Genomic DNA, 20,610 nt, shown 5'->3' with positions numbered 1-20,610 from the left:
TAAGTTAACAAAAAACACACCAACATCCCATTTAAAATTGCAAACACAGTATGCAAAATGATCATCAAACTTTGACACATCGCACGGAACTAAGAACAAGTGGCTTAGGAGCAAAACAATTTGATGATTCGTTAATTCATTTATGGCAATATCTCTGTTGAATTGCCTTACTTAAATTAATAGCTGAAATAATAACCATTGTGCTATACCACAATTAAAGTAGGTACAGAAATCGTGTGTGATGAGTATTTAACCAATTACACTGTGTTGAACAACTTCTATTTCTTTATCACAGTGAAAGTATACTTTTCTAATAGATTTCGGTGTGCAAATTCTGCAGATTCTTGTCATGAAAATGTTCCCACACGTCGGCGGTTTTAGAAAATGCTGCAAATTTTTAAATTCGATGCCCATTTTCTTAAAACTCTGTCGAACTGAAAAATGTTCGTGGCCGGGTGAAAATTCAGACTTCAAAATCTACATATTTAAATCGTCTACATTTTTAGACAACGAATTCTCGTAGAATGGTTTAAGTGCAATTATTTTTCTTAATAGTTCCTATACACATTTTAATTGCCATTAAGGGCAAACCAAAATACACATGTAAAACATGAACAAGTAAAACAAGAAAGGAAAGCTAACTTCGGGCGAAACCGAAGTTGATATACCCTTGCAGAATACTCTGTAAATTATACTCTCCAAAATTATTCATATGATGCATTCTTAATACTCATAAAAAATCACAACTTTCTTACTTTAAAAACACCAAAGTTATGGCATTTCCAATCGTTCAGTTATATGGCAGCTATAGGATATAGTCGGCCGATCCTTATGAAATTTGCTAGGTCGGATTGATTGGCCAAAAATAAAGCCCATAGAAAATCCCAACTTCCTAACTTAACAAACACCAAAGTTATGACATTTCCGATCAATCAGTTATATGGCAGCTAAAGGATATAGTCGGCCGATCCTTATGAAATTTGGTAGGTCGGATTGATTGGTCAAATATAAAACCCATAGGAAGTCCCAGCTTCCTAGCTTTGCAAACACCAAAGTTATGGCATTTCCGATCAATCAGTTATATGGCAGCTATAGGATATAGTCGGCCGATCCTTATGAAATTTGGTAGGTCGGATTGATTGGCCAAATATAAAACCCATAGGAAGTCCCAGCTTCCTAACTTTACAAACACCAAAGTTATGGCATTTCCGATCAATCAGTTATATGGCAGCTATAGGATATAGTCGGCCGATCCCGTCCGTTCCGACTTATATACTGCGTGCAAAGGAAAGAAGGGTGTGTGCAAAGTTTCAGTTCGATAGCTTTAAAACTGAGAGACTAGTTTGCGTAGAAACAGACAGACGGACAGACAGACGGACAGACAGACGGACAGACGGACAGACGGACATGGCTATATCAACTCAGGAGGTGATCCTGATCAAGAATATATATACTTTATAGGGTCGGAGATGTCTCCTTCACTGCGTTGCACACTTTTGACCAAAATTATAATACCCTCTGCAAGGGTATAAAAATATATAATTTTTGGTAATCTTAGATTTTGAAGGGATAATAAAAAAAGTTTTTTCTTGAAATAACTATATTGGAATAGATTTGTATTTAGACTTATGAAGTAAACTCTCAATAAGTTTGTGGAGAAAACATCTACCACACATTTTATTCAAATTGGACCATTTTTAAGTCTTTACCACTGTCTGTTTACTAACTAACCAACAAGAATACAAGACTGATAAAAGATTACACGAAGGGGTTAAAATTAAAATATTCTTACTTCCTGAAGTCCAAATGGCGCGTTAAATTTTAACAATTATTAGGATAACAAACACCAACTAAAAGCAAACTATGCAAGAACCCACTACCATTACTGTCGTAAAATTATGATAATTGTTGGCAGGCGCACGTTATTATGTCTTCAATTAATATTAATAAGAAAACAAGAAAGGAAAGCTAACTTCGGGCGGAGCCGAAGTTGAAATACCCTTGCAGAATATTCTGCAAATTATATTCTCAAAAATTATTCATATGATGCATTCTTAATACTCATAAAAAATCCCAGCTTCCTAACTTTAAAAACACCAAAGTTATGGCATTTCCAATCGTTCAGTTATATAGCAGCTATAGGATATATTCGGCCGATCCTTATGAAATTTGGTACGTCGGATTGATTGGCCAAATATAAAACTTATAGAAGGTCCCAACTTCCTAACTTAACAAACACCAAAGTTATGGCATTTCCGATCAATCAGTTATATGGCAGTTATAAGATATAGTCGGCCGATCCCTATGAAATTTGGTAGGTCAGATTAATTGGCCAAATATAAAACCCATAGAAAATCCTAACTTCCTAACTTCACAAACACCAAAGTTATGGCATTTCCGATCAATCAGTTATATAGCAGCTATAGGATATAGTCGGCCGATCCTTATGAAATTTGGTACGTCGGATTGATTGGCCAAATATGAAACCCATAGAAGGTCCCAACTTTCTAACTTAACAAACAGCAGAGTTATGGCATTTCCGATCAATCAGTTATATGGCAGCTATAGGATATAGTCGGCCGATCCCGGCCGTTCCGACTTATATACTGCGTGCAAAGGAAAGAAGGGTGTGTGCAAAGTTTGAATTCGATATCTTTAAAACTGAGAGACTAGTTCGCGTAGAAACAGACAGACGGACAGACAGACGGACAGACGGACAGACGGACATGGCTATATCAACTCAGGAGGTGATCCTGATCAAGAATATATATACTTTATAGGGTCGGAGAAGTCTCCTTCACTGCGTTGCACACTTTTGACCAAAATTATAATACCCTCTGCAAGGGTATAAAAACCAAAAGGGTCGAATCATTGAGTTCCCTTGTAGCACAATTAACGATGTATATGCTTCTATAAATTTGAAAAATATCAAAGGGTGTTTAACATAATTGCAGTTTCCATACACCATTAGGACGCTACCATGGCAATCTGGGGCCAAAACGAAAATATACCCTGAACCAAGCTATTGCAGGGTTAAATTACGGCAGTCGATAGTCATATAAGCAAACACAGCGTTTTTGGTATTTAAATACATAGTAAATGCTTTATTCATAAATTGGTTATGCAATTCGAGCTCGCGTTGATTGATGCATTTTTCAAACTTAAATCGTTTTCGGAGATTCTCATTACAATAACGAATACAATGAATAGTGTACAATGTTCATACATACGGTATATATGTTCAATATAAATTTATATTTCCTTTTGGTCGGTTCAACAGTTAATATAGAATATGATTAGTTTTAAACAAAGATGTCATTATTAACGAGTTTATTTAATTATTTCCTGGGGTAACGGTTTAACCAGTAAATCGTTTGTACAAATGCTTTGGAAAGTGTTTTGTTTGCTCGTTTCAGGTGGAATTGAATTATACCAATATTAAATAGGATATACAAAATCGAAGCGTTTCACATCGCCTTAAACTTAGATTTTTTTCGTTTTTTTATGACAAATATTCAGATAAATGGCTTACTTCAAATTATTTGTTGTTTATTTCTTTGTGTACGTGCGTTTGACGACTGTAAAAGTTAATGAGAATGTGAGGAGTGTGTGCTGCTAGATGCGGGTGTGTGCCTCCCGATGTGGTTGATGTGTGTACATAGCCCTTAGTAGGCGTTACGGCGCTTGTAGTTGCGCACATTGTTGGCCAGGCAACAGGCAAAGATGAAGCCGACCAGCTGAAAAATTAATACGGGGTAATAAAATTGGTTCAAAGAGCTATGTCAAGTAACAATCTTATTCTCACCTCAACTGCAATTAGGCCGATGCCCGTATACTTGGCGTTGTCAGTGCTAGCTGACATTGTCTCGACAAACTTGCCACGGCATCCTGGATAGTAGTTGGTGGGGATCAAGCATGAACCATCGCAACAGCTCGAAGGCAGCGTTTTTCCATTAACAAAGTAGTCTGCGGCAGAGTTAGATCCGCAGCAGTGCAGCTAGAACATCGAACAGAAAAGGTCAGAAATATATTACTGAGTTTGCTCTGAAGCAGTTACCGATTGTTGGATGGCATCAAAGACACCTCCCTCTCCGTGGGAGTCTGCTTGCCAGGCTTTGTCGATGATGTCGCCCATTTTCTTCTCAAACTCATCCTTGTTAGTGAAAAGCAGCGTAATCAGTGTCAGCTGCAGGATCAGCAGGATCAGCAAGAAGACAGCATAGCTCATGGTCATGCAGACAGATTCGCGAATGGCACCGCAGCATCCTAGGAACGAGATGAAGACCACTACCGAGCCGATACTGATCAAAACGATCGGCATGAGGGCCTGTGGGGGGAAGCCCACCTGTCCATTTACTTCAATTGTTCCGATACTTTTTAGGATCAGCACGCCATAAACAACGCCCAAAATGCCGATGACCTGCAGAAGAGGAAGAAGAAACGGATCGGGTTAGAAATTGTGCAGGGCTATTTCAAAACATTCATGCTGAGCAATAATCAACCTGAAATAAAAGTTTTGTTTTTTCGCCAAAATATACAAAAATTTCAATCGGTCAAAGATGAGGAGTACGAAATTTCCCATCAGATACATACTGCAATACACACTGCAATTGCTTTTTCAACAAACAGCTCTAAATATAGTTCAAATTAATCAGCTTGCTCTCGTTTATTTTAATTGAAAGTGCAGGAGTAGAAGTGCTTTCGCATTTACCATGCTAAAAAGACTTAATTACCACAGAACCCTGGAGCTGACCTCAGGGATTCTAAGTTAAGCCCAGGCACGCCATCATCGTTGAATAGCTGGTGATAATTAAAAAACAAAATAACCGCGTTACGTAATTCCCAACTAGTTGGCTAGCGCCACGATATTGGTCCAAGAGTATTTGAGCTTGCCAAACAAGGCAAAGGCCTTCCGATCTGATCCGATTAGATAAGGCGGCACAAGATGAGCACTGGGAACCGTGAGACGCATCCCATGACATTCACACATCACAATGCCGTATAAATCTCGACAAGGTTTGCAGTGCACTGTAATTTTGGATTTAATGGCGAGTTTTTAGTGGGCTCAGACAATGCAAATCAACTTTGATCTTTCGGCAGCAACAACTGCAGGCAGACAACAACTAGCAGACACAATTACCCGGCCCTCAATTGAATTTGCTTGATTTCATTGTGTGCATATGATGCTCGCGGTAACTGTATCTGTATTTCTATATATCTAAGGGGTGTGTGAGCTGTTTTAATTTCCACAGATTTAGAACTCGAGCGGCTGTGCGCGAAGAGCTTTGTATACATTCGTGGGCGGCGGCCACTGATACACATATTCTTTGCAGATGGATTTAATTCCATGTCAAAATTGACCCAAAAATATTCAAAAATTTGAACAAAAGAAAGCAAAGCATCGCCACAATGCTAATTGTTCCACTTCGGCAGTACTAATAAACAAAATGCTGCATAAAAACAACAGTTTTCGTTTAAAAACCTGTTTGCGGCCGCCAACTTTTCCTCTCCAGCTTTTACTTATGCTAGCCCGATTTCTGCTAACGAGGACATTACACAATTCACATAAATATGGCCCAGACAATGCTGTCAGCCACATTTTGTTTAAAACTGTCAACGACAGCTCCAATGACGTCACAGAAAAATAAAATTGTAATGCAAATGGCTTTTGCAAATAGTAGAAGTAGAAAGCCCGTAGCAAGGGTATGACGTCATATTGCCAGAAAAACAACCCAGAGGATACCAAAAAAAAGTTGGGAAGTTTCTGAGATATAAATCTATTATTAATGTGGCTGTAAACTAATTTGAGGACATATATATGGTTTAACATGAGTAATATGAGTTCATGAGTAAGGCAATATTCAATATATATGAATTTTCCGTAAGAGTGTGAGAATGTGAAAATAAAAGATTAAAGTGTACATTTTAATTGCCATGCAAAAAGATTTCTATATCCAACTATGTTAAAAAAAGAAAAAAAAAATGGTTTAAGTTTTCAGTTTTAGAACTTCCGGTTGATAAAATATTTGTATATATTAAATGTATTGTAATTTTAGAGACATTTCCGACAGTTTCAAGGATAAAACTAAGAGTCGCGTCGATAAAGGCTTATCAGCTTAAAACATATTTAGTAATAGTCTGATGGACCACGAATACATTACATTAAGAATAAATTCCCCGACTGACATAGTTCTGTTGTAATCAAATTTCAAATTTGCGTGGTTTTCTATAAAAAAAGTATGTTGCTTGAAAAATATAAATTTTGTTGTCAAATGGAGTACACGGGCTAATTATTAAGGTCGGCAGTCAGTTCCCACAACCGCAAATAAAATATCATCAAAAACCAACGATTTTTTAAGCATTGGCATAACCATGGATGACCCAAACGTAACTTTCTCATGTAAAACTTAAAATTAATTTTTTTAATTTCAAAATAAATGCATTTGTATAAAACGAAAAGAGCTGATCTTCTATATCAAATATAATTGTTGCTGCCAATGGAATTATTATAATTTTAATTATCTTTATTAAATGTTATTCCATTTATTTTTAAGCAAAATTAAAAACCAACTATTTAGATAAACACAAGATTTCCGGTAATTTATTTTTAACCTTGATTATGAATGTACAGATGTATTTTGATTAAAAAATTGTCCAGGCACATAAGTTAACTTTTGGGCATGAAGTCAAAATATAGTCCATTCATTGGAAACCCCAGCCAGTTTACTAATAAGAATCGAACAGGTGACACGTCATCGGAAAAAATACAGTGCATTCCACTCAACCACGAGTATAGCTTTAGCAAATCGAACGTGTAAATATTTATTCCTGAAGTTGTTTGCTAAGTGTCTCATAACACAGGAAACGACCATCGATAAGATGAATGCAGGTCATTTTCAATACACGGTGGCCTTACAGTCATGGGCGGCACTGCCCGCCCTTTTACAGGTTTGTCATTTGGCATGCGAAATTCATACCAGAGCTGTATAGAATATTAAACTAGAAACTGTGAGAAAAAACACACACAAACTTGCGGCACAGTCATGGAAAAGAATACTCAATAGGATGTTCAAGAACAAAATTACCGGCGTTGCTTATGAATCACCAACACCTTTGCTTACAAATCAAATGCTCGCTTAAAAATCTTTTAAATCGAGAACAAATTTAATATTTCTTTATATTAGCTTGTTTGTTCTGACTGTTTTTACGTTGTTTTTCCCCTTTTTTTGTCGAACTGCAAAAAGTTGTACAGGCATTGTACACTCACTCGCATATCTCTGCGTACACCCCAAAAAAATTTCAAAATCTAACTTTGAACATTAATTGTTCGGCCATTTATGCATGTATTTTATTCATTCTTTTTTTAAACAAAACTATGGTTTATTGTCTTCATTGACGTAGAAATATTAGAAATATTCAACAGGGGGTTATATTTTATTTTTAATTTTAAACCTAACACTACGAAAAAGTGTACGCGCAAAAGTCTGCGTACAGCAGTTTTCAACTTCGAGGAATGCAGGATTGTGCGATTTCCGTTAATTTTGTTGTCGCCGATCTACTTTAGAATGCCTAAAAATAGACATTACGCAGTTAAAATGAAACTTTTTCATTATAATAACGAGCATATTGCAACATGGAACAAAAAGGCAAGGAAATTTCTGTTGAGGAGTGGAAAATTATATTAAAAGGTTTTTTGGATGGAAAATCTTATAGAGAAATTGGTGCTTTAGTTGGTAGAACCCACTCATCCATCCAAAGAGTGATAGATAACTACAACTCGGCTGGAAGTATCTTGCCAAAGGCTCGTTCTGGCCGTCCGCCTTTGCTTATAATCCGCGAGCAGAGGAATATTATCAAATCTATTCAGCTCAACCCAAGGACGACAGCTCACCAGGCAAAGCTGAAGGTCGAGGATAGATTTTCCAAAAGAGTTTCCGAAGATACTGTACGCCGGACCATAAAAAAGGCTGACTACCATAGCAGAGTCGCCCGCAAAAAACCTCTCATATCGGAAGTCAATAGACATAAGCGCCTAACCTTTACTAATGAGTATATTTCCAAACACCAAGACTTCTGGAATAAGATTATATTTCCCGACGAAACTAAATTCTGCATATTTGGAATCAAGGGAAAGGTTTTGGTATGGAGGAAAAGCGGAGAAGCCTCAAATTAAGAAAATTTGGTTGGCACAGTAAAGCAAGGAGGAAGCGGAATAATGGTGTGGGGGTGTATGGCAGCAAGTGGCGTTGGAAAATTGGTATTTATCGAGTTAATAATGGATCAGAAAATCTATATTGACATATTAAAAAACAATTTAAAAGAAAGTGCTGAAAAATTAGGGCTCGAAAGTGAATGTTGGTTCCAACAAGACAACGACCCGAAGCATACGGCGCAGAATACCAAGCTTTGGCTGCTGTATAACGTCATAAATCAGCTGCGAACACCTCCCCAAAGTCCTGATCTAAGCCCAAATGAGCATTTTTGGGATCTTCTTGAGAGGAAAATCCGAAGACACACGATAACATCTAAAAAAATGCTCAAGAATGTGATTCTCGAGGAGTAGGGGAAAATTACTGCAAATGAGACAAAAAAAAAGTGGATTCCATCCCGAGACGCCTTACGGAAGTTTTGCAGAGAAAAGAATACCCTACCAGTTACTAAAAATAATATTATTTGTGTTTTAAACAGGTGTACGCAGACTTTTGCGGGTACATTTTTTGGTAGTGTTAAGTTTAAAATTAAAAATAAAATATAAGACACTGTTGAATAATTTAAAAAAAAATACGTCAATGAAGACAATAAATTATAATTATGTTTAAAAAAAAGAATGGGTTGAATATATGCATAAATGGCCGAACAGCTAGGGTTTAAAGTTAGATTTTGAAATTTTTTTGGGGTGTACGCAGAGATATGCGAGTGAGTGTACTTGTTGCTGCTGTTTTTTCGAGCGTTGCGGCAGTCATTTTTTTACTGTATTGGTGCTCGGCGAGCTCTAAAAGCGGCTTGTTAATTTATTTGGCTTGTCTGTCAAGTGTGTTATGTACTCGGGTATATACTCGGCAGATAAATATCAACATGGCACACTGTAAGTGTTGACTATGTATACCATAAACTTCTGCTCCGCCAACCAGTTGTATATTGTTGCTTTTGTTTTATCGCATTTCTCTAGAGCAACAGGTTTTTATTTTCGTTCCTACTTTTGTGTTTTTTGCTCATTTACCTACTTATGTGCTGGTATGTTTAGACCCACTGGTGCGGGCAAACCAAAAGCCCTAAGGCTTTAATGTACATAAATTAACTGAATTCGTTAAGTCGAAACCATAATAATAAAATTCTCTACTTAAGAATCATCTCACAAATAAGTACCATTACAAAACTATAGATGTTATAATGAGATTTATTACAAAATGTCAGCTCATTTCCAGTTTGGAATTTCACAGCTTTGTTAATAACATTTTTACCGCAGGTGTATCTTTTTTATATTTTCAATTCGTTTCGCTTTGCGACTTGTTGTTTTAGCTTTGTGACTCATTTTACGGCTATTTGCAGGCGCCTTTACGAATGCTAAGTGTTCAAAATTGTACGAGCATTGTAATATTATTTGCTTTAATTATTATTTTAAGCACAGATTAAGGTTTGTTTGCCAGCAAAGGCTATCTTAGGTCATCATTGAGTGAGAATCATTTAAGCCGAAAGATTCTACAGCACAAATAAGCTGAGTCCGAAAAATCTCACACAGATTTTGCTTATGAGAGCATTGGATTCCAAAAGAAAAAAATGTATAAGTAAAATCTTAGCTCTTCCCACACACAAGGTTTTATGATGCTATTTTTTGGGATTGTTCTCGTTAACCTACAGTCATTAAAATATAAATAAACATTTAAATAAATTAAAAAATAATTATTACTTTAATTTTTTTTATTATTATTAATTAATAAAAATGCAATAAAGAAACATATAAAAATGTTGTTTATAATTTATGTACATGACAAAATTCCAACTAAATAAAAAAAAAGGATTGCTTTCAGCTTATAAATTCTTGCTGTCTGAGCAAATATGTAAGTGTACTTCTCGGAACCGGGGCAATTTGTCGGAATGAAAAAAAAAACTTTCAAAAATGGAAGCTGAACATTTCCCAGCGGCGATGACATCACCAAAGTTCAATAACGACTCCGAAGCAAAAGGCAAACAACAGAAAAGCACGAGTTCTCGATTTCTCAATGCGGCGGTGTGTTCTCAGGGGCGTCTGAAAATTACCGTGCATTATTTTTATAATGCATACAGATGTAGATTGACCGCCTCCTCCCAACTTAATATGCACATTGCATATTTATGCCGTTCAACTGAATTTATTGACTCGTATTTCGACAACTCTTTCGTAATACATTTTGTCCCATTTTGGCTTTCACGCAACTCTTTTTGTACCGGTTTTGGTTTCGATTTCGTTGGCTATAAAGCAAACTTGCATATGTATAAACTTATTGGCTATATACTCACCGACACAATGGTGTTGAATATGAAGAGGATGTACTTGACCAGAGATGTGCCGCAGTCCATGTTGATGGGTGTTCACTGTACCGCCTGGAATAGGGGAAGCGGAAAAGCGCAATTGAATTAATCACATTAAATCGGTTGCACAGTTTATGTATTTGCCCAGCTGCCGACCAATTAACGCTTGAATTGTGCGATAATTGTTCAATTTTAACAAATGAATCTGTCATAAAAGCAAGATAAATCAGAAAGGTTATTTAAAGATAGCCAATAGATTTCAATGCCTTCCAAGCATCCATTATCATCCCGTTTTCTTTTGCGTCCTTTTCGAATGCGTTGCCCGGGCAACAACAAAACAAAGGCGAACGAAAACACAAAAGGAATGCAACTTTTCCACAACAACAAAACAAGTCAATGGGGCTCCAAGATTCAAGTAGAAAATAAGAAAAGTTCACTGCACTCTGTCAAGGAGAAGAAGAAGCGCCGCATTGTCTTAATTTTATACATTTTCTTTCGCTTTTCACACTTATTTAGTCGTACTACGCAGTCTTTTGTTTTCGCGTCTCCTTGTTCAACCACTTTTCTAGCGTGCAGCATCTGATTTGATTTCGGCTTGTCACATTTGTAAAAATGTCGTGGCATATTGTATATTTCCGCTGACACTTCGTTTAAGCAAATTCCGAAAATCACTATATTATTAATTTAATTGCACACGCATCATTACCTTCGCCTTTATATTATTCCCAAATTAAATTTCAACGCAATGCGCTTCCGTTCGAGTCGAGCAACTTTTTGTTAACCAGAGTGACCGTAACGGAACTGCTCTTATATACCTTCGGTACCTTAGATTTATAAAAAAAATACCTCAATATGCCAACTTTAATTAGCGCGTACGGGAACCATGGAAAGGAACTTTGATAGACCCTTGCCACGGACTCACACCAATGTAGAGGTGATGATCTTGTTCCGATGTTTAGACTCAGTTTTTACGTAATGTAGAATTTAAAAAATAAAAGATTTATAAGACCCATAAATTAATTACTCAGTTGTGAGGAATTAAATCTAAACTACTAAAAACATTCAGTTCAAAATTTTATTATTTTTGAGTTAGTTTCTTAATTTGCATCGTTATTGCCATTAAAACTGTTTCGATTTATATATACTTTGAGTTATGAAAGGAATCCCTAAATTAGGCTACTATAAATGCTTTCAAATTTATGGAACATACTTTTCGGTCAAAGTGAGCAGATTGTAGTCAACTCTTTCCTTATCGCCTGTTGACACTGAGATAATACAAGTTTAACAAAGCTTTTAGCAACAAGTGGCACTAATAAAGAAAAGTCATCTGACGAACTTTTTCAGTAACAATTTAACATCGAAACAAAACGCATCGAATAATTTGAATTATTTCCATCGAAAGCGACTGAAATTAATATATATTTCTGCAATGGATTGCGGCGGAGTATTCGTGAAATATGTGCTTTTTGTATTCAACATACTGTTTGTGGTAAGAGAAGATTCTCAAAGATTCCTACAAATATCTTCAATATTCAACATTTGAGTGGCTTGAAAATAAATTCCGTTGGCCTGGACGATATCTTATCTGCAAAAGAATGACAAATAAACTCTTGAGGCTCAAGATTTCCGCCTGTACCGACCTGGATACTGCGATAGAAAGTTATCTTATCGAAAAATATGGTTAAAAATGGTTAAAAAAAGGTGTATTCCTTAAATAAATCATTGCATGCCAATGCCGAACGTAATTACGGTTAATGAGCTGAAACAGTTGTCGGAAAACACATTGTACTCGGAAAAGATAACAGTATGAGTAATAACGATGGTAGAAAGTTTACAGAGACATCCCCCTCTGAAAAATATAGATACTGTATAGTATATGTGATGAAATTGTTTTCCAAATGAATGGATGCATTGAACTTAGGTATCTTTTGAAATATATAATATTTCTAAAAACATATGATTGCGACACACTCGCTACCAGGTGACTTCAAACGGTTTCGTGTTGCTTAAAAATAATCTATATAACTCAATATAATCTAAGTGAATAATAGTAATTTCCTTATAACTCAACTGAAATCATTCAATTATCTATATATAATTATATCCCCGATTGAGTGTGAGCTTTTTCCCTGCGTGTAAAGTACCCGATGCTAATTGGAACAATAGCTTGGGCGGGGGTGGCTGTTATTCAATTCGCTTGAATCACCGCCGCGATAACAGTCATCGAAGCCTTTGACTAACATAGCTAATTTTCGATATTCCATTGCAGATATGCGGCATTTTGCTTATCACGTTCGGTTCCATTATGGTGTCGACCATAAAGGAGTTCTCGAGCGTGGATGAGACATTCACAGCCAACAGCGTGGCCATCATCATCCTGGTCCTCGGCTGCATCATCTTTCTGGTGGCCTTCATGGGCTGCTGCGGTGCCATTCGCGAGAATGCCTGTGCTCTGACCTCGGTGGGTTACGGGTTCTTCGGCTTTTAAAATAATTAACTTACACATATGTCCCTATTTCACTAGTACTCTGTTGTCATGCTGGTGCTGCTGATTAGTCAACTGGCCCTTATAATCTACGTGTGGGTGGACCATGTGCAGATTGAGCAATCCCTGGAGAAGTTTGTCCAGGCCGTTTGGAATCAGCGCAAAACTGACGACCTTCTTATGAACACACTGCAGCGAACCGTGAGTGTTTTTCATTTCTTTACACAAGTACATTGAATCTTAGAACAAATTAATTGCACCATTTTGCAATAAAAATCTTTAACATTTTATTTTTGGCAAAGATAATTATAATAATTTATTATAATTTGGTAAGATAATTAATTTTTGATTTTGAACTACAGAGAAATAATTCTTTATGATAATAATTCTTGTATTTATTTTAAGTTTAATAATTTGGAAAACAAAATGCCAACCTCAGAAAATAATTTGATGATAGAATTGAATTAACATAGGGTTTTTTTCATAATTAATATTCTTTCATTGCAGTTCAAGTGCTGTGGTCTTAACGGATTTGCCGATTACGGAACTTCTTATCCCGCCTCCTGCTGCGACGCGCCCACCAACGGATCCTGCGGAATAACCCAAGTTATTGGCCGTCCCAGTTGCCTGAGAGCCGTCGATTCGTTCTGGGACACCAACGCGAATATCATCAAGTACGCTGGTCTGGGTGTGACCGCTGTTGAGGTAATTGGAATCTGAATCTTTCGAATCCGCCATACTAACTAGTAACACCTTTCTTTCAGCTTGTGGCCTTTATCTTCGCTTGTTGCTTGGCCAACCAGACGCGCAACTCCCAGAGACGCCAGAACTACTAAGAGTTTAAGCATCTTTAATATAGTACTAAGATTATCTCCGGAACTATTAAATGACAGAGTAAATGTATTAATAAAGAAAACAAATTAAATATTTTATTCAAAGTCCCCCTGTGGAGCATGTACATGTATATGTTGTAAAACAACGAAGTTGTGTCAATTTGACAAAGGCGTGCCAAATTTTTAAAAAATAAAAACAACATTTTTGAAAAATTGAAAATTTTTTGATTTAGATCTATAAATCGAACAAATAATTAAATCCTTACCACAAGGTGTGTACAGCCAAACAGACATAATTTTTATTCCGTTAACCTTACGAGTATTTTGGCACGTAAATTATCAAAAATATCTACACATGTAGGTAACATGCATGTATGTACACATGTTTTACATGCAGAAGTTATTTTACTCGCCCAGGTGCAAGAAGAATAATTTATTAAAAAAATTATATTTAAAACTACAAAATTGATTGTTTATAAAGTTAGGAAGTTTCGATTTTCTATGGGTTTTATTTTTGACCAATCAATCCGACTTACCAAATATTATAAGAATCGGCCGACTATATCCTATAGCAGCCATATAACTGAACGATTGGAATGCCATAACTTTGGTGTTTTTAAGGTTAGGAGATGGGTTTTTTATGAGTATTAAGAATGCATCAAGTTAGCTTTCCTTTCTTGTTGTGCTTGATTTTAAGATTCCAATCTTGGTTTAGGGCCAAAGTTGGCATGACTACTTGCGAGGTTAGAATAGCAGGATTAGAATTCCATGCTTATCTTATCTTTTTGGAGTAGGTATTTGTGCAATGTCCTGCAATAACTATTGTATTAGTATTTAATTGAATGTTCAAATAAATTTGACTTTACTTTTAGTGTTGCGTAAGTTAATTTGCAACACCCACTCTAACGTCTCAAAATTACCTAATTCTTTAAAAATATATATAAATATATATACAGTGAGTCGCAAAAGTATTCGTTGCAAAGAGGGTTAACTGAAAAATGCCAATTTTAAATAAGTAACTATTTTAAAATGGTAAAAAAAGGGTTAAATTTCCAAAGATATATATTTTGTGAATTATATGACGAAAAAAACCAAACAGAAAACGCTTTCCACAAAGATATATGGACAAAAATATAAATATAAGCCATTTTGCATGCTTACAAAAGTATTCGTTGCACATGCGAATTTTTTATATTATAGTATTTTTTGGGGTTAGCGCAATATTTTTTTGTCGTTTTGGTTGCGTTTCTATTTTAAAGCCTAGTATCCAGATCGACAAACGATTACGCTAGCGTAAAAACTTTAATCTTTCCAGTGTGACCAAAAGTTTCGTACTGTCAATCAGCTGGGTTTGTTGACAAGCAGTTAAAATTCAAATATCGTATTTGCGGCAAAGAGCCTTTAAAAGATATTATCAAATACCTTGGCAAGACAAGTCTGCCGCTGTACAAAGAAATTAAAAAACAATTAAAATACAATTTAAATTTAACAGTTGTTTTTTTTTAATTTACTGATAATTATTTGCTAATTTAAAGTTCATAGCTGCACTTTTATTGTTTTTTTTCGTACATGCTGGACCTAAAAAACATTTTGCTCTGACAAGAGGCACCCCAGATAGTATTAATGTTATTTTGTCTTCACATGTAAACACCTGCAATCGACTTTTGCGAGTTTTTTGAGTTTTTCCCTCCATTTCTTATAATGTTCAGTGAGAAGCGCACGCCAAAAGATTAAATTTTTTAATTGAGGGTTTGACCCAAAGTTAATTTCCGCAGACTGGCAACGCTATGGAATTTTCTGGTATTTTTTTCGTCGATCAGGAGACCGACGTGAAAAAAGGCCCGACGAAAAGTGAACGCCAGCTGTTTGCCTCTCGCTCTCTCATGACTGGCGTACGGTTTTCGTCGATCAGGATACTAGGCTTAAAGACTGAATTCGGGAAAAAACACAAACTTTTGGTGTCATTCTTGGTGTAAATCTCTAGCAAAATGCCGAAGGGAACGGAGTTAAACTTTTCACAAAAAAAAATTATTTTACACCTAACTAATGAGGGTCGATCGATGGGATGTTCGATAGAAGTCCATTAACCATAAGTAGTCTCATTTCGCGACTGAAATCCAGAAATTCCCTGGAAAATCAATCCCGTTCTGGCCGTCTGAAATCATTAACCTGCAGGGAAGAGAAGAAAATCCTCGAAGAAAACAGGAAAAAACGCACCTTTCGGTTCCGAAAATGAATACTGTCATATCCACATCCCTGGGAACAAACGTATCCACTGAAACCGTCCGAAGAGTGCTCCGGAGCCAAGATCTGCATTGGGGATACCCCAGAAAGAAACCCTTGCTCTCAGCCATAAATATATCAAAGCGGCTTTCTTTTGCTCAAACGTATTTGGACCCGAATTTTGAGTACTGGGAACAAGTAATATTTAGTGATGAAAGTAAATTCAATATATTCGAATTTTATGGAGAAAGAAAAGTGTGGCGAAAGCCCTGTGAAGAGCTTAAACTGAAAAATGTTAAACCAACGGTGAAGCATGGAGGTGGTTCCGTACTAGTTTGGGGCTGCATGTCCGCTCGAGGAGTTGGAAAGTTGGTTTTAATAGACGGAATTATGAATGCTGAAGGATATCTAACCGAAATGGTGATTAAAAAAGTCTCTCCTTCTGCGTGCAATGCCAATACAGTAACTGTTGGCTCAGTTGATAATCAGCTTGCTGGGCATCTTCGGCTTCAATTTCAGCGAGAATTGCATAGAAAAATTCGCCGCTGACCAGGTTTAGATGAAATGGAACCTGGAGCTGGTGGAACCCGGCGCCATGGATATTTACCAGAGTGTGGTTCGTATCGTAAAACTAACTTCATTTTATGTTTGGCTAGAAATATTTCAAATTTAAATGAGCTATAGTTAAGCCCCATTATCTGACTGGATGTGTCCAGAAGACCAGCCAGAACTTTGAGGCTTTCTTCAACTACGCAAACGACTCAAGCTGGATCGTAGAATCATAGGAGAATCCGGTTATAACGAGTCCGCTTATAGTGTCCGTCCGGTTATTGCGACGAAAACTCATGGGCTTGGTTGGTCCCCATACAAACTTATATGTTTCAAACTGATATGATTAGTGCGTCTTCCGCGTAATCAAATTATATATTTGATGTGCCCTTCTGAAGCTTTTGTATTCTTTTTATAAAATTAGATTAAGTATTACTCACTACCAAGTTTGTATTTTTCAACTTTTACGATGCTCAGTTTTCTCGCGACCGTGGTCAGAGTAGTCCGCGCTGTTAAACCAGATTAGTCCCGCCAAAATAATCTCGAAATTTAAAACACAGATTGACATTGAACATTGAAAGATAGAAACAGAAATTCAATATGAGCTGCGCAACGAGCACTGTAAAGTACTCGTTTTTCTTCTTTAATGCAATATGGCTGGTAAGTAGAGCACTAAATCTAAATAAACATATTAAGCTTTGAGGTTGTTTTACAAATATCCAGCCATGATATTTTAAATATATAGTACATCCGGCTACTAGATGATCTAATTTGGGGTGCGTGTTTTGCTTAGGTCTACATTTCGAGGGTATCTGTGTGCTAATGGCTTCTGCTCTGCCTTGTTTTCCTGCCGAAAGGAGAGGTTTGGCAGCCAAGCATCGAAATGAGTCCACATTTAGTTTTAAAAGCGAGGTTAATATATAAGAATATAGTTAGTAGTTAGTAGTCAACTCGAACTCGAACTTGCAGCCTTCTCAAGGTCACGAAACTATGGATCACAAATTCACAACTAACTATAATGAAATGCAAATGAACATATATACTGGAGGTACTTGGAAATATAAAGCTTGGCAATATAAAGCTCTTTCTAATTAATTTAACAATTAAATCTTTGTCATAAAGTATAAGACTAATAAATTAATTAAGTGTATTAAATCAACGAATTAAATTTTTTTCCGAACAATGCTGCAAATTCGTTGATTAGTTCTTCGAGTCATGGAATAGATTTTAATGCTTTTTCATTAGCAAGAGGCATATTTATTTCTGCTTCTTCTAATTTTCCGCCAAACTTTCAGATATTTGGAATCCTAGTGATCGTTTTCGGAGCCAGTAACTTCGGAGAGTTTGAGAATTGGTTTGCTATTTGCGTCCTGGTCGTGGGTGTCTATATATTTTTGACATCCCTTTTTGGCTGCTGTGGAGCCGTTCGCGAATCACCGCGCATGCTCTGGATGGTTTGTACTTGAACAATGCTTTTACATAAATCTCACATGTACTCCATGGGTGACTTACTTTATTTGTCCTGCAGTACGTGACGTTTCTGCTGGCGTTGCTGGTAGTACAGGTGACCGTTACCATCCTAACTTCCAAAGATGCGGTCAAGAAAGCCGTCGAGAATCATTGGAAACTGGAGGAGACTCATCCGGGTAGCATGGATAGCATTCAGACATCTGTAAGTACGGCCTTATTCTTTATGTTTGCTAATAAATAAACCATTGAATTTTAAATGAATGTACTTTATTAGCACAGGTAATATTTATTTATAAAAAAAATTTCCCTAAGATACAATTGTTTTACCAGCTTACAATTAATGTGTAGATTTAATAACATTCAATTTATCAATGTTTTTCTCGAGTTTTCTTTAGTCAATTACTACTTCATAAATGTCCATTCATTGCAGTACCAATGCTGTGGCCTAGATGGTGCCGCGGACTACCTGAATAGCGAAGTCTGGAACCACACTGTACCCAACAGTTGTTGCAAGAATAATAGCTGTGTGAATCCCCAGAATCTTAATCGGGAGGGATGTCTCAAGAAAGTGGAACTTTCTTTTGAGGATGAGAACTCGGATGTATTAATGTGGGGACTGTTCGGATTGAATGTGAGCGTTACCCTATTATACATACATTCTTTAAATAATTAATAACTTAATCGCATATTTTCTCTTTTATAGGGTGTCATTATCGTGTTGGACGCAATTTTGGCCATTCACTACACGAATAGCTTAAAAAAAAACTCCCAAAAGTCCTGCCATAGGAACAATCCGTAAAAAAAATTTTAAAAAGTATAACTTTGTTGTTTCAACTTTGTTTTGCAACGAAATATGCAATAAATATACATATGTAGGTACATGTTATAGTGTTTACGTTGAAAGTTTAACATGCTGCCGAATCTTAAAATTAATCATTATTTTGGAAAAAATAAAAAAAACGTGAAGTCTTGAAGAGTTTACTATTTAATTAATGTACAAAGTCTTTTTTCACAAAGCTTAAATACTAACAAATACCAATTATTGTTATTTTTATACCCTTGCAGAGGGTATTATAATTTCAGTCAAAAGTTTGCAACGCAGTGAATGAGACATTTCCGACCCTATAAAGTATATATATTCTTGATCAGGATCACCTCCTGAGTTGATATAGCCATGTCCGTCTGTCCGCCTGTCGGAACGGCCGGGATCGGCCGACTATATCCTATAGCTGCCATATAACTGATTGATCGGAAATGCCATAACTCTGCTGTTTGTTAAGTTAGGAAGTTGGGACTCTCTATGAGTATTATATTTGGCCAATCAATCCGACGTACCAAATTTCATAAGGATCGGCCGACTATATCCTATAGCTGCTATATAACTGATTGATCGGAAATGCCATCACTTTGGTGTTTGTTAAGTTAGGAAGTTGGGATTTTTTATGGGTTATATATTTGGCCAATTAATCCGACCTACCAAATTTCATAAGGATCGGACGACTATATCTTATAGCTGTCATATAACTGATTGATCGGAAATGCCATAACTTTAGTGTTTGTTAAGTTAGGAAGTTGGGATTTTCTATGGGTTTTATTTTTGCCCAATCAATCCGACATATCAAATTTCATAAGGATCGGCCGATTATATCCTATAGCCGCCATATAACTGATTGATCGGAAACGACATAACTTTGGTGTTTTTAAAGTTAGGAAGTTGGGATTTTTTTATGAGTATTAAGAATGCATCATATGAATAATTTTGGAGAATATAATTTACAGAGTATTCTGCAAGGGTATATCAACTTCGGCTCCGCCCGAAGTTAGCTTTCCTTTCTTGTTGTGCTTGATTTTAAGATTCCAATCTTGGTTTAGGGCCAAAGTTGGCATGACTACTTGCGAGGTTAGATTAGCAGCATTAGAGTTCCATGCTTATCTTATCTTTTTGGAGTAGGTATTTGTGCAATGTCCTGCATTAACATATTGTATTAGTATTAAATTGAATGTTCAAATAAATTTGACTTTACTTTTAGTGTTGCGTAAGTTAATTTGCAACACCCACTCTAAAGTCTCATAATTACCTAATTCTTTAAAAATATATATAAATATATATACAGTGAGTCGCAAAAGTATTCGTTGCAAAGAGGGTTAACTGAAAAATGCCAATTTTAAATAAGTAACTATTTTAAAATGGTAAAAAATGGTTTATGTTTCCAAAGATATATATTTTGTGAATTATATGACGAAAAAAACCAAACAGAAAACGCTTTCCACAAAGATATATGGACAAAAATATAAATATAAGCCATTTTGCATGCTTACAAAAGTATTCGTTGCACATGCGAATTTTTTATATTATAGTATTTTTTGGGGTTAGCGCATTATTTTTTTGTCGTTTTGGTTGCGTTTCTATTTTAAAGACTGAATTCGGGGAAAAACACAAACTTTTGGTGTCATTCTTGGTGTAAAGATGTCGGTCAAGATTTACCGTGCTTAATACTCAATGTTATAATAGTTACTTAAGCCGTTGTAAGGTCCAGTTCT

At 36.1% G+C, this 20,610-nt stretch overlaps 3 protein-coding genes across 3 annotated transcripts; 2 read left to right on the top strand and 1 right to left on the bottom strand.

Moving 5' to 3' along the window:
* Window positions 1-3,074: 3,074 nt before the first annotated feature.
* LOC108046008 (23 kDa integral membrane protein) lies at window positions 3,075-11,300 on the bottom strand. The gene is made up of 5 exons (XM_017125562.2): window positions 11,216-11,300; window positions 10,498-10,581; window positions 4,058-4,420; window positions 3,806-3,997; window positions 3,075-3,737 (listed from the first exon to the last, which is right to left on the bottom strand). Exons 2-5 carry the CDS (start codon window positions 10,555-10,557, stop codon window positions 3,666-3,668), a joined length of 687 nt encoding a protein of 228 aa, XP_016981051.1. The 5' UTR covers window positions 10,558-10,581; window positions 11,216-11,300; the 3' UTR covers window positions 3,075-3,665.
* Window positions 11,301-11,857: 557 nt separating this feature from the next.
* On the top strand, window positions 11,858-14,040 carry LOC108046048 (23 kDa integral membrane protein). Its single transcript, XM_017125606.2, has 5 exons — window positions 11,858-11,998; window positions 12,779-12,970; window positions 13,034-13,195; window positions 13,502-13,699; window positions 13,759-14,040. Exons 1-5 carry the CDS (start codon window positions 11,939-11,941, stop codon window positions 13,828-13,830), a joined length of 684 nt encoding a protein of 227 aa, XP_016981095.1. The 5' UTR covers window positions 11,858-11,938; the 3' UTR covers window positions 13,831-14,040.
* Window positions 14,041-17,099: 3,059 nt separating this feature from the next.
* On the top strand, window positions 17,100-18,868 carry LOC108044265 (23 kDa integral membrane protein-like). Its single transcript, XM_017123201.1, has 5 exons — window positions 17,100-17,259; window positions 17,895-18,053; window positions 18,128-18,271; window positions 18,500-18,700; window positions 18,773-18,868. Exons 1-5 carry the CDS (start codon window positions 17,200-17,202, stop codon window positions 18,866-18,868), a joined length of 660 nt encoding a protein of 219 aa, XP_016978690.1. The 5' UTR covers window positions 17,100-17,199.
* Window positions 18,869-20,610: the final 1,742 nt, after the last annotated feature.

The sequence above is a fragment of the Drosophila rhopaloa genome, unplaced genomic scaffold (genome assembly GCF_018152115.1).
Source record: "Drosophila rhopaloa isolate 14029-0021.01 unplaced genomic scaffold, ASM1815211v1 contig_115, whole genome shotgun sequence".
In the NCBI taxonomy this organism is placed as follows: Eukaryota; Metazoa; Arthropoda; class Insecta; order Diptera; family Drosophilidae; genus Drosophila; species Drosophila rhopaloa.
The sequence above is the reverse complement of the archived record's forward strand: the minus strand, read 5'-3'. Positions and strand labels throughout refer to the sequence as shown.

Coding starts and splice junctions, on each gene's coding strand:
- LOC108046008 (XM_017125562.2), bottom strand. CDS start 10,557: ATGGACTGCGGCACATCTCTGGTCAAGTACATCCTCTTCATATTCAAC. Junction 3,998..4,057: donor TTGATGCCATCCAACAATCG/GTAACTGCTTCA, acceptor TCGATGTTCTAG/CTGCACTGCTGCGGATCTAA. Junction 3,738..3,805: donor TCGGCCTAATTGCAGTTGAG/GTGAGAATAAGA, acceptor TTAATTTTTCAG/CTGGTCGGCTTCATCTTTGC.
- LOC108046048 (XM_017125606.2), top strand. CDS start 11,939: ATGGATTGCGGCGGAGTATTCGTGAAATATGTGCTTTTTGTATTCAAC. Junction 11,999..12,778: donor TATTCAACATACTGTTTGTG/GTAAGAGAAGAT, acceptor ATTCCATTGCAG/ATATGCGGCATTTTGCTTAT. Junction 13,700..13,758: donor TGGGTGTGACCGCTGTTGAG/GTAATTGGAATC, acceptor CCTTTCTTTCAG/CTTGTGGCCTTTATCTTCGC.
- LOC108044265 (XM_017123201.1), top strand. CDS start 17,200: ATGAGCTGCGCAACGAGCACTGTAAAGTACTCGTTTTTCTTCTTTAAT. Junction 17,260..17,894: donor TCTTTAATGCAATATGGCTG/GTAAGTAGAGCA, acceptor CCAAACTTTCAG/ATATTTGGAATCCTAGTGAT. Junction 18,054..18,127: donor CACCGCGCATGCTCTGGATG/GTTTGTACTTGA, acceptor TTTGTCCTGCAG/TACGTGACGTTTCTGCTGGC.